We start from the raw sequence: 14156 nt of genomic DNA, 5'->3' as shown, positions 1-14156 counted from the left end.
ACTCCCACATCATGAAAAAAAGTAAAAGGTCTTGAGAAGAAAATGGTCCTATTTGACCGCTGTACATTGCTAGCATGAGAAAATAGAACAATTGTGAATTTTTAGTAACTGGCCAAGCTGCTAAAGTAGCTAAACTGGTGATAAATCCTGTCAGTAAAATGGAGCCTATGGAAAGTCCATCGATTCCCAGTCTCCAGTGAAAAACAAAAATATTTATCCATTTAAAATCTTCTTCATTCAAATCAATCAATAAATTTTTATGATCTATCCTTTAGTCCGTAAAGTACGGACCAAAGGATCCTGTATCATCAAAGGATGTTAGGTTTCTTAGTTGATCGTCGCATGTATTTCCTGATTTACTTTAATGATCGATGAAAAACTTTCAGCACTTAATCATCTTAGGAATAGTTAATAAAATTAACTGGGATTAATAGTGAATGGTAGGATGCTAAACTTTTGAATTGACTAGTGAAAATCCAGAGATACACTTACCTTACTACTATCACGAACTTTATTGGTTCATTAACATCTCCTTATTTCCACAATCCATAATAATACAACATCAACAAGAAAGACGTAGTTTAAGCACTGTCCATAAGACCAGCATTTCGATAACATTCAACGGTATCAATGAGGCTCTCCTTCATTGTTCTATATCTCAACCCCAACTTCTCCAGCTTCTCTGAACGCAGTCTGTAACTCTTTGCTTCTGTGAATCTGCATGATGTTTAACAAATCCAGATTCATAGAAGTTGAAAGAAAGCAACTTCTTCAAAATAATTTTACATCACTCACTTTTCAGGATATTTGTAGTTCGGGTATAAGCTCCTTAGCATATCTATCAAATCAGGCATTTTCACCTCATAAGGTGCGCAGCTATGTCGCCCTGATGCTTCTGGTTTCTCGTAGACCAGAAATAGCGCATCAGCTACATCCCGAACATCCACCAAATAGAACAATCTGTTTTCCATGGAGCTGTGTGTACCTGCAACATGGTGATAAGGAGGATATGGGATCAATGGATCATGCCATGTGTGATATCTGCAAGGGTTCTAATGATACAGAAGAAAATAATAGACCATTCAGAATATTGATGAGAAACAAGCTGCTAGCATTCACAGTGGGTTGGAGCAACGGCCCAATGACGTAAGATGGACAAACAGACACAACATCGAGTCCATGCTTCTCGCCATAGTTCATTGCCTCACGCTCTGCTAGTGTTTTTGAAAGACAGTACCAACTCTATGAACACAAAAGGAATCAATGATTAAATAAGCGTCTTTTAGGCAAGCATTCAGCATATGCAATATTAATCAGAACACTATAAGAAAAGTCAGATCAAGTAACTAAAAGAACACATACACGGAGCAATTCTTGCAAAACTGCGATAATTGCAATGCTCTCATTATCTTCTCCTCAAGAGGCTGAAAGTAATTGATAATTTAGCAAGTCTTGTTTGTCTGAAATTTTTAGGGTTGGTTAACTATGAAAGACTACATAAAGTGAGCAATCCTTGCACAGCTATGACATTTGCAATTGCTGTCGGTATCTTCCCCTTAGAGCCTAACATAACAAGTGATATGGGAGGTAGGGTTTGTCCCCTACATGGCATAGAAAGGTCAAGAGTCAAGAGTCAAGCTAGCCTTGAAGCTAGATGAGCCAGATCAAGGGGGGACTCGGGTCTCAACCCTCCGAGTTATGTCCGAACTGGGTTAGACTCATATCCTATGCGGACCCGACTTGAAGACCAATGTCACTTGGCACCCGACAGCCGACTTCAAGACCAACGCCACTGAACACATGACATTTGACTCTAGGACCAACACCACTGAACACATGACATCTGACTCCAGGACCAACACCACTCGGCACTTGACTCCGGGATTGACGCCACATGACACCTGACTCCCCTCTCCGAGACCCTTGTCACTCAACGCCTAGGTAGGGACGACGTGGCCAAGAACACAGGAGAGCATGTGTGAGTGAAACACCCCCTCAACTTGAACTTGGGGCAAGTGGAGAACATGGGATCCGCTTCCTCTGCTAGTAGAAATATATAAAAGAGAGCTCACCCCTAAGAGCATCCGCAATGCTAATTCGTTATAACATCCACCACCTCATCAAAAAGCATGGAGCTCACTGTCACATACTCATTATAACAACATATCTCTTTCACTCACTTCCCTTTTAACATTAACACTCATTATTTATGGGTCCCCATCGTCCACCCACTCATCTCTTTTACTATTTTTTTTAAATAATATTAAAAATTTTACAATTTAAAAAAAAAAATTGGGAGAGAGAGTGTTCAAAGGTGTTCAAACCTTTGAACACCCTCTCTCCTTTCTTTTGTCAGTGAGTATTATAATGCTCATTGTGCCAAAAGGCGAATACGCTCGCCCCCAGCACCCCTGCCAATCGGTCTTAGGACCAACACGAAGGAGATAAATCACGGACGGTTACTAATTTTTGGAATAGTGACTAACACATAAGGGAGGTAATTAGGCATTATAATGCTCACTCACAATGGAGAGAAAGTGTTAAATGGACATTATAATGCTCATTTAACACCCCATTGAAGATGCTCTAAGGCGCAGGTATGCGCACACAATTTCAGCCACTTCTTTTCTAATTCATAGTACTTTCATCTCCTTCATCTCTATTTACTGGAACTGACTTAAACGTCGGAGTAATTCATCTTGGCTACCATTCTAACTCTCACTAACTGTTGCAGAGCCCCAACTTGAAGACCTCCAACCCGTCTCCAGCATCCTTATTGGTGGTTCCCTCCTTAATCTCGAACTGGATCAAAGAATATACACCAAGAGAACGAAAATATATACCAAAGACAAAATTATATTGATGTTGCTCCAATGATGACAGAGAGAAAATTTTCGCCAATGTTGAGCATCAATTACCTCAGTTTTCCGGCAATATTCAGCATCGGACCATGCGCTCTCATCCAAGATCTTACCCTTTGCATCTGGACTCATTACGACTGCAACAATTGATGAAACCACTACCACTCGCTTAACTTTTGCCTCAGAACATGCCTTGAGAACATTCAAAGTGCCTGTAACAGCAGGCTCAATGACCTCTGTCTGCACCACATCAAAAGAGCTTCAGATATCACACAATTGTAGCAAAGACTGCATAACTAAAACATTTCATACAATTGCTTGAGATACTTGCCTCTGGATTAGGCACTCTGGTAGAAGGGACAGGGCTAGCAACATGGAACACCCCTTCACATCCTGCAATTGCCGAGGCAACAGACTCGTAGTCGAGCAGATCTACCTTAAACAACTTAAGGTTATCTGTAGCTGTGGGGTGCAGTTCCTTTAGATGAGCATTCTTGGGATCACCTGCATAAAAGATTCAACAGAATTTAGAGATCTAATGAGTTCTTAAAAAGGGGTAAATTTTAATGCTTACATCAAGTATCCATCAGATCCTACAATCTCTTTCAAGTTTCAAATTTTCTGTTAAACGCCATTCCAAACAGACACAGATGCAAGTTTCAATAATTCAGCGCTTCGTCTGGGTCTATCTCTTCGTCCGAGTCGTCTTCATCTTGGTACTCTTCTTGATCAAATTCTTCCTCCATGTCATCTTTGAATCCGTCCATGTCATCTCGAGCGTTGAAGCTATCGTCTTCCATGGCGAAACTTAATCTTCCCTAAAATAAAGTTCGAGTATAACTAAAGGGAAAACAGTGATTTTCATTCTATTTTTTTCTCCTAATATATGATCTTAGTCTTGCCTGGTCAATCTCGTGAGCATCCTAATTGCTCTTACCATATCCATGCTTGACCTCTGAGTTTGAGGTCAATTAATTTTACTTTCATCTAATCAAATATTTTCTTATAATAAAAAATCTTCTTCACTTCGTAAGTCAATCAATGAATTCCTTGATCCGTGACTATTAGAAAATTCAGGAAGATCAATTGAAAACTCATATCTTCATACCACTCTTTTTGACTATGATTTTCCCATAACGGAGCATGACTGTGATTTAGATTTTTGAAAACAGAATCACAATTATGATTAGAGAATTTACGACGTATAGAATTTTGCACTACTAGATGTTGAGATAACTTATTTGCGGGAGATTGAGCAAGAGGGGAAGAGTTGACTTACTCGGGTCTCGGACGGTGCCGTGGACGATGTATCCCTTGGAGAGCAGCAACTTCACCAGCCAGGAGGCGATGAAGCCTCCGGCTCCGGTCACGCACATCCTCTTCTTCTCCGCCGCCGGATCCATGCGATGTTACCGCAACGCAACTCTTCGCTGACGCCAAATGAGGACCAGCAAGCTGCTAGACGGCGGTGCATTTATGCTATCCATTCAATTCCGAAACTTTTCACTTTTATCCCCAGAAGTTTTCAAATCTATTTGCTTCTTTTAAACTTGCCCCTAAAGTTTCTTAAATTACATTGAATCTCCTCTAGTCTTTTCTCACTTGTTTGAATCTTAATTCATGTCAACTAAAACTCTACGAACATGCACCCACGTGCACCCACAGTGATAAACAAGATAATCAAAAATTGAATCTCAAATGAAATAATATCTAGAAAACTCGGCCTTCCATTCAATTTCTCGAGACAGTAAACCATCTATAGTATACCTGTATGTTTCTCGATCACACTTTCAAAATTTGTTTATTTTCTTTTCCATGGCAATGGAAATGGCAATTCCCGAGTGACCGTTGAAGTAACCGGCCTATCCGTGGCGGATCTAGGAGGGAGCGGGGGTGTGCTTGAGTACTCTCTTGCTCTCAGAAAATTCCACCAGTATGTTGCAGTCCGAGGGGCAACGAGAAGGAAGACAAGCTCCAGCTCCCTTCTTTGAGCACCTTATTCCTTTATTATCTGGATCCGCCACTGCGGCCTATGATACACTTTTTTAATCATCTCGCACCACAGGTCAAAAATCTATCAATTCTCCCTTGTTAGAATCTTAATTTAGTCAACTAAAACTCTACGAACATGCACCTGCAGTGATAAACAAGAAAATCAAAAATTGAATCTCAAATGAAATAAATATCTAGATAACTCAGCGCATGGCAGAGACGTTAATCTCAAATTATAATATTCTGAAAATCGAACCCTGAATTTCTCAATCACAAGATCATGCGCCCCAACTGTACTACACCTTGGGACAACAGTAAACCATCTATAGTATACCTGTATGTTTCTCGATCACACTTTCAAAATTTGCTTATATTCTTTTTCATGGCAATGGAAATGGCAATTCTCGAGTGACAGTTGAAGTAACCGGCCTATGATACACTCTTTTAATCGTCTCGCACCACAGGTCACAAATCTATTAATTCTCCCTTGCAGCTGAAACATTACTCGTACTATCAAGATATTCTGCATCTTCCTGTGGTTGATCATATTACTTTTGCGTAGTTTCCACCCTTCATCACCTTTTTGATGAATCTTGTTTCAGGTTGTTGCATTAAAAAGGATTATATATATTTCATTATTTTGTTGATTAGATTTTTAAAAACTCCTCCCTCCCTTCTCTCTCTCTCCGCCAACAAAAGGGTGCTCCCTCTAGTTGCCGTGACTACTATAAGGGAGGAAAACTCTCCTTTTGTGTATTTCTCTGTTTCTTTCTCTTGATCTCTCTTCTTCGCTCATTGCTAGTAACTTTTGAATGAGAGATTTATACTCAAGGAGTTGTCTTGAGGAGCTCGGCATAGATACGATTAGAGGTGAGGTTGACAACATCGCTACGGTTGATGTCCTTCTCGTTACAGGTTATCCGTAAGATATACTTAGCATAAATTTACTTTCCGTAAAATTTTAATTATGTGATCATGTTTGACATGTTATATCCTTGTATGTGTATTGTGTGTGTGTACTGAAATAATTAAAAATTATTATTGTTTAATTTTTCGTTGCATATATTTATAAAACGTGTTCTAGCACGCACCCGTATCAAGCATATCCCAACAGGTTGTCCGTTGATATACGTAGATTATATATGTTAGTTAATATCATTTAACACACATCTTTTTGTATTTATTTGATTATGATCTATGCTTTTATCATATTTCAGCATAATTACTAATATATGTCTAGATATATGTTTAGTTGCTTATTTTAATTTCCAGCAGGAGTTTGGAGTGAAAAGGAGGCTAAAGACGTAAATGAAGATCAAATGAAGCAAGGATTAGAGTCTCATATCATTTCAGAACCAAATTGGGTCCATGACTTGAGGCACGTCGGAAGAAGATTCAGATGGTGGTCGTGTTCAAAGGCACAACCAAGGAAGCAAAGAAGACATGGTCGTGCCAAATGGCACGACTAGAGAGAAGAAATAGTACAAGAAGAAGGATAAGTCGTGTCCCAGAGCATGACCAAAAGCTTTCCATGCCATTTCCAAGGCACAATCGTGAACTTCAAAGTGGAGTTCTGAGGAGCTGGCCGTGTTACTTGGCACGGCTGAGAAGAGGCAAAGCAGAGTTGCTCTTCTTTGGCAGTGTCAAACTGTAAAATACAACAACAAAAACTAATTAATTAATAAGGCTAAATACAAGAATAACCTTAACGAAATTTTTCAGAATTTTTAGAAATTTTCTGGGAATTTTTCGGAGCTCGTATGACGAGTTCAAGGGGGATAAATATTGGGTCACGGGAAAGCCTGTTTAGACTACCCCATTTAAACGAAGAAAAGTTAAATTTTCCATTCCTTTTCTTTTCTTTCCTTTTTCTATTTCTTTTTCTTTTCCCTTTCTTCCACGTCGTGTCGTGCCTGATCCCCTTCTCCCCTTTTCTCTTCCTCTTCGTAGCGTCGATCATCTTCCTCTCCTTCCCAACCTTCGCCGCTGACACTTACCTCTTCCCTCCCGAGACGCACACCGACCATCTTGATTTTCCTCCTCAGATTTTTCGTGCCCTACCTTCTCCTCTCTGCCCCGTCGTTCCTTGCCGCAGAGATCCCCAAATCGCGCCGAGCAGCATCTCCGCCACTCGGATCCAGAGTCGTGCCCTAACTTGATCCACCGCCAGCCTACCCGTGCTCTACTCCCTGAGTGTCGGCGCCACTTGACCGTCAGCCATCAGCCTTGAATCGACCAAGAGAAGGAGATCCGAGCCCTAGCTGACGATCCACCATCGACGATCTTCTTCCTCCCTTGTCATAGCCGGAGCAGAGTCGCCTTCCCTCTGCCCTAGCGTAGCGCCGGCAGCTCGATCCGCTTCCACCTCCGGCAAAGGGTAAGCTGCTAGCATAGATTTGGGATCTGGCCACTGGATTATGGCAACAATTTCTCCTAGGGCTAACTACTTCATTTTAGCAGCAAGTTGTCTCCGGCTATGGAACACCGGCTGAGGCTTTGGATTTGGGTAAGGTTGTAGTCTTTTGGAGTTTAATTCTAGTAAGGAGTGTTTGTGCTAACTGGGAGTTGTTTGTAGTAACTTCACAGTAGCACCGACCATAGATCTTTAGCAGGAGCTACCTCCGGATAGCAATTATTTCATGACAGCACGCATCTCCGATAGTGAATCAGTGATTGAGGCATCAAATTCGGGTGAGTATTTGGATTGAGTCCTAGGGTTGAATGCCTTGATATGGATGTGATGATTTTTTATTTAAGGCTTTCGGAATTTGCTGTGGCAATCGTGCTTCGGCTGAGGATTTAAAGGAAGAGGTTGCAAAGGTTAGTTTATCATAATAAGCTTTAATTTGATCAATGAAGGTATTGGAATTAGTTTTAGAACGCGTTATTTTAGAATAACTAGGGTTAAGGAAACTAACCCTAGTTGAACATTGAGTTATATTTATTTAGAGTTAATTGATGGATCTAATCTAAGTTTCGAATTAGACTCAAGTTATGTAGCTAACCGAGATTAATAAATGAATTAAGGTTCCTAGTAAATAAGAATTTAATTTAGCTATTTGATATTTGTGGTAGTAACTAAATTAAAGGTGTTGTTACAGGACCCTGATTTGCAACGAGCTGCCTTTCATGACATTTCTTTTGACACGCGCTACATCGGAGGCGGGTACCTTGACTTATCTTCTAGATATTGTCTTTTGATATGCATAGTAAATTTTAATGAGTAGTAATAATTATGTTATATCTGCATTGGTATGTCATTGTTTGATCCTTTAGCATGTTTATTTACTATCTGCTTTGTATTCATCACCCTTTTGATTATTTTATGCTCATAAAGGTAGTGACATACCATGCCTTATGATATACCGGACTAGACATTTACCATATCTCATGTGTACCCAGATTTTCTTATTTGATCCATGTATTTTCTTTGGATACATATTTTATGGATATAGATATGGTCAGGATCTTCATGCTTAGTGTCATGCACCATCTCGCATGATTGCATGCTGAGCGATTGACAGCTCTATTATTGTTGAGCACATCACCAGTTACATGGATCTGTACACACAACCACTCATGGGTTAGTGGTATATCAGACAGGGTGTGTGGCAGTTTTGCTCTGTTAGGATCCGTTGGTCCGCTCATGGGTAGTGGTGACGCAACGTGGTAGCCGGCAGGGATCCCTCCTCTGGACTGTCTCAGGGAGATGAAAGCATTGAGCTCCCCCACTTATGATTTGGCGTAGGAGGATAGGTGTACTCCGACAGTATCCTGTCAACTCGATCACTCATCAGGAGCAGTGACAGCAAAGTACACAATTATCATAACCTTACCCACTCGGTCTCACCATAGTGTGTGAGATGACTGACTGGAGTCAGGGGTGACCATATCATTTGCATCATATGCATGATTGCATTTATTGCTTGTATTTGCTGTACTTTATTTGCTGCATATTGGATGGATGCATATGATTGACATGCATATAGTGACATGTTATTTTCGGTCCGACGACCTTATTATCCTGATAGGAGGTCCTGGTAGTACAACTTCTCCCTTTACTTCCAATTTTGCATTGTTCATTTTTTCAGGAGACTGTACACATATTTATTACTATTAGTTATAGTTTGCTATGCATGTCAAATTGGTATCCGCTGAGTGTTGGACACACCCCGTTGATTATATCCATTTCAAGTTGAGGTCATCAGGAGATTCCAATCACTAGTCCCCCACCACTTCACGTCGCGACGATTTTCTACTCTGTAGTCTTTTGGTTCCTTTCTACATTTCATATATATGCGTGTCATGTGTATGATTTGTACTCGAGGATTTTTGTCGAGTTTTGGTCTACTACTTATTTTTCCGTGGCGATGGTTTCTCTATTATGGTTTTAAGTTTTTCGTCATTGTAGTGGAGTAGGTATTATTTAATATAAAATGCATGCTTGTGTCAGCCAGAGGATGAGATGATATAAATTACGTGGTTTATCTAGTATTTTTTTTATATTTATTGTTCCGGTCGTGTTGGCCGAGGTATGTGCGGCTCTGAGGGCTTGTAGTAAAGTTTCATATTGTCACTCATACAGGGGAGATGCTGTCAAAATTTCTTCTGGCAGAGACTACCTGGGGCGCGACACAAACCATACGGCTTGGCTTTGTGGAAAGAGCCAAACTTGCTCTAGTTATGCCATATGGCATGGCAAAGAAGCCAGCAGCAGAGAAGGGGCCATGCCATTTGGCACGACCAAACACTTGTGGTCGAGATTGATTGGCTCTGGCCGTGCCAAATGGCACGGTCAGATGTTGGAGTCATGTCGAAGCCGTGCCTAAAGGCACAACCAACCCGTGCCACACCGTTATAAAGGAGCACTTCATCTGCTCCAAAGGGGGGAGGAAGTTTTATGGAAAGGAAAAGACCATCTAGGTCAAATCCTTGCATCCGGAGGCATTGTCTGGGCGATCCGAGATTGTTCTGCTGCTCTATCCTCGTCGGCACGCCAAGATCTGCATCCAAAGACTTCACTTGACATCGAAGGATAAGATTTCCTCTTCCTTCTCTTGGGTTTCTGTTATTATGAGTCTTTGGATTGCATTTCTAGCTATTATTAAGTAGATTTAATCTGTTCTACGGCGTAGGATGTAATTGTAATGTGGGGATAATGTAAACTCTATAGAATTATCAATTATCTAGTTTGATGATGCTTATATGCATTTGTTTTATTTGATGAAATGCTTGCATAAAGGCATTCTCTTATGATCATGAATTTGTCTATCTAGATTATATTTTGAATTATATAGATTGTTATATGTCTATATCAGGACTGTGCATGAACTTGAATTTTCGTTGATTAGATGCATAAATCGTTGTTTCTTTTGAGTGTACGTTCCGATATGGCTCGACATGACCTTAGGATACTTGTTTGGAGTTGAGTATTTAAGGTAACTATCCTTCTATATGGAATGCAACTTCCTAAGGGAGGATGATTCTATATATGGATAAGTCTATCACTTGACCTAATGGGCTTCTCCTAATCATATATATTGCGCAAGTGACCTACGTAATCTAGAGACATATATTCGGGGGAGACTTTGTGACAGGAGGTACTCTACTGAAAATCCGAACTCTATAAGTTGCTTTTTCACTTGATGGTATACTTGGTTACTGATATGGGAAGCACTCTGATATACCGTCGTGGGGTGAAATTCGGTAGATGTTTAGACTATCCTGCAAACATACAAATAGAGGACTAGGAACGGGTCAATTCGTAATACAACATCTACCATTATAATGAAACCTTCGACCTAGAACATCTTCTGAACTAAGGACTTCCTCAATTTACTTTCTTTACTTTCACATTTTAATTCAAAAATCTCAAAACAAACATCTATCGATTTTGTCTACCTAAATTCGAAGTGTAGAACCAACTAGCATTTAAATTTCAATCCTCATGGGATCGACTTTATAAATTTTATTACTTAACGACAACCGTGCGCTTGCTGTCATGACATCACCCGTCCCTCTAGGTACATAATTTTTCTTCATGTCATCTTTGAGTCTAACTGATTTCTCTTTCTTTTTTGCAGCTCAAATCATGAACAGAGCATTGCTAAACTACAAGTGTAAGCTTGGCGATGCGGAGATTAACGCCAAAGGGGTGGCTGAGCTTGAGAGTCGCAATCTGGTGTCGGTCAAGCATTCTGAATAATGACTGGCAAAGCAGGGGGAAGCCGGCTATCGGCCAACGACATAGAGGCCAACACTAGCAAGTTGCTACATGAGCGACCCTTTATGACGCTAACCGTGGTCCCGTTAGAGTCGGCCACCTCGGTCCAGCTCCGTAAGAGGCACCGAGCGGAGTCTTCCTCCCACTTTGCAACGTCGGCTTTATAGATCCCTGTTCCCACAGTGACTCCCTGACCTCCGTCTGAGCGAGTCAAAACTTTTTTCTCTATAATTCCTGAGAGGAAGGCTGTCTTGCTAACTCCTCCTTCTGATTGGACTCTTTCTTTGTTTAGACTGCTGACCGGGATGATATTTACACCGTCGATCTCCTATCTGCCACCCTTGTTGATGAGCACAAAGGCCGCTATTTCCATTATTCATTCATCCCCCATGTCCAAGTTCCAGGGCAAGGCCACCTCAGAGCCTTCAAGTCCGAGCGGCCATAGACTTATCAGCCCATTATTCGCTTGCCAACCGATGAGTGGTGCCATCTAGACAATGTCGAGTCACGCTCCCCAGAGCGCCAAATCAAAATTCAAGGTCCCCTAGTGCAGAGCTGGGCAGATGCTAGGGCCAGAGCGGCTACTATTTCGCCCGGGGAGCTTGCTAATAGTTTCAATCAAAAAACAACTAGGGTAAGTTTAGCTGGAATCTTTTCTTCACTTTTCTTGATCGACACTAACTGACTTCTTTTGATTACAGTTTTGGGTGGAGAGTCTGGTTATGTGCCAGAGGTTGACATTCTAGGAGCACAAGAATCAGCAACTACGAGCACCGGTCGGACAAACAGACACCTCATAGGCTTGAGTCGATCAATTAACTATGGAGGTAACCCAACTAAAGAAAGACTTAGACACGAGCTCTGAGTAAGTTCTTGGGTCCGAGTAGGCACTCACGATGGAAAAGAATAAGAATCATGATTAGGCTCTCTATCTCGACTGGTTAGCCAAGCAGACTCATCACTTTGAGTCAAAGATTAATTCTGCCAACACTAAGAAGTTCTTGTGTATCAAAAATAAGGAGGCTCGGGTTTTGGCAAAGAAGTTTAAAGAGGCAGAAGCTATGTTAGCAGCCGAGCAAGTTAGCCGAACCACTGAGCAGATGGCGAGCTCGCTCCAGCTCAGGGAGCATAAATGAATAATTAGTGAGAAAGATGCTGAACTGGTCACGCTAAAGGCCGAGTTGGAGGCATCCAAGGCTAAATTCAACAAGTTCAAGGAGGAGAAGTCTAATCGGCTAGAATCTTTCAGGGTGAAGCACCTTTGCTCCTCAGATTGCAACCATATGTTCACCGATCAGACTCTTCGTCTCTTTGACTACTGCATTGATGAAACCCTCTAACAGTTGAAGGATGGTGACTGCCTCTCCCCCGAGATGTTTAACAAAATTATTAAAAGGGAGAAGATCGTGGATTCACTCCTAGATGACGTGCTTAACTACCTTGCAGAGTTCTTTCTAAAAGTTTGGCAGCATCTTCTTGTAACCGCCAGAGGCACCCAGTAAAAAATTTTGTATGAATCCATGCACGCCCATTCGACGTTTTTGAGTTCTCTGTTCTAGAGTCTTGCAATCTTTTAACTTATCCTTAGCGTAGGAGCCTTGGCTTTTTAGATTTGTCCGCATGATACATAGAATGAAAGTTGAGCTCTCTTATAACACGACCGAGGGGCGCGTGCACCTTGAGCACTTAGTGTGAGTACTTTGCTTACTTATAACACGAGCAAGTGTCACGTGAGTCTTTGGTACTTAACGCAAGGGCTTCACTTGTTTATAACTCGCCTGAATGGGTCGAGAGTCTAGGGACGTAAGAGCTTAGCTCACTTTTAACTCTTCCAAACAGGTCGAGAGTCTTTGATACTTAGCACGAGGGCTTGACTTGCTTATAACTTGGTCGAACAACTCAAGAGTCTAGAGGTGTGAGAGCTCAGCTCATTTATAACTCGCTCGAATGGGTCAAGAATCTTTGACACTTAGCGTGAGGGCTTGACTTGCTCATAACTTGGCCAAACGACTCAAGAGTTTGGAGGCGTAAGAGCTCAGTTCAATTATAACTCGCCCGAACGGGTCGAGAGTCTTTGACACTTAACGCGAGGGTCTTGTTCACTTATAACTTGGTCAAATGGCTCAAGAATATGGAAGCACGAGAGCTTAGCTCACCTATAACTCACCCGAACGGGTCAAGAGTCTTTGACACTTAGCGTGAGGGTTTTACTCACTTATAACTTGGTTGAACGGCTTAAGAGTTTGCAGACGTAAGAGCTCAGCTCACTTATAACTTGCCGGAACAAATCGCAAGTTTTTGACACTTACTGTGAGAGCTTTGCTTGCTTATAACTTGGTCGAACGGCTCAAGAGTCTGGAGGCATGAGATCTTAGCTTACTTATAACTCTCTTGAATAGGTCGAGAGTCTTTGACACTTAGCACAAGGGATTTGCTCGCTTATAACTTGACTGAACGGCTCAAGAGTCTGGAGGTGTGAGAACTTAGCTCACTTATAACTCGGTCGAATGGGTCGAGAGTCTTTGACACTTAGTGTGAGCGCTTTGCTCGCTTATAACTTGGCCTAACGGCTCAAGAGTCTGCACACTTATTAATTTTTCCTTCAAATTTTCCTGCATTAATGGAATAAATATTTTTACAATTTACATGAATTTAATCATAAACTTACTACCTGGCCCGGTAGGGCTGTAAATGGTTTGCACTTCATGGCCATTCCAAGTTTCTCTCATTTTCATCTTGTAAATAACAAGATCTTGAACTGAGCTTTTGGAGTTAACATTATTAATCAAGTTCAATCTTTAGGAGTTAAACTTGGATCACAAACGGAACTTAACATTATTAATCCAAGTTCAATCTTCAGGAGTTAAACTTGAATTGCAAACGAAACTCAACATTATTAATCAAGTTCAATCTTCAGGAGTTAAACTTGAATCACAAACGAAACTTAACATTATTAATCAAGTTCAATCTTCAGGAGTTAAACTTGGATCGCAAATGGAACTAAACATTATTAATCCAAGTTTAACCGATGTGTTCTTCTTAAGTTAAACCATATTACAAAAGTTATCAAATATCTATTT

At 41.0% G+C, this 14156-nt stretch overlaps 1 protein-coding gene across 1 annotated transcript; it reads right to left on the bottom strand.

The window, feature by feature from the left end:
- Positions 1 to 427: 427 nt before the first annotated feature.
- Positions 428 to 4304, bottom strand: LOC122035277 (cinnamoyl-CoA reductase 1-like). Its single transcript, XM_042594695.1, has 6 exons — positions 4141 to 4304; positions 3193 to 3365; positions 2919 to 3101; positions 1080 to 1242; positions 796 to 985; positions 428 to 717 (listed from the first exon to the last, which is right to left on the bottom strand). The coding sequence occupies exons 1-6, from the start codon at positions 4262 to 4264 to the stop codon at positions 582 to 584; spliced, it is 969 nt and encodes a 322-aa protein (XP_042450629.1). The 5' UTR covers positions 4265 to 4304; the 3' UTR covers positions 428 to 581.
- Positions 4305 to 14156: the final 9852 nt, after the last annotated feature.

This window comes from Zingiber officinale, chromosome 11B (genome assembly GCF_018446385.1).
Source record: "Zingiber officinale cultivar Zhangliang chromosome 11B, Zo_v1.1, whole genome shotgun sequence".
Lineage (NCBI taxonomy): Eukaryota > Viridiplantae > Streptophyta > Magnoliopsida > Zingiberales > Zingiberaceae > Zingiber > Zingiber officinale.
This window is presented reverse-complemented; position numbering and strand designations above follow the sequence as displayed.

Coding starts and splice junctions, on each gene's coding strand:
- LOC122035277 (XM_042594695.1), bottom strand. CDS start 4,264: ATGGATCCGGCGGCGGAGAAGAAGAGGATGTGCGTGACCGGAGCCGGA. Junction 3,102..3,192: donor CCAGAGTGCCTAATCCAGAG/GCAAGTATCTCA, acceptor GATGTGGTGCAG/ACAGAGGTCATTGAGCCTGC. Junction 718..795: donor AACTACAAATATCCTGAAAA/GTGAGTGATGTA, acceptor AACATCATGCAG/ATTCACAGAAGCAAAGAGTT.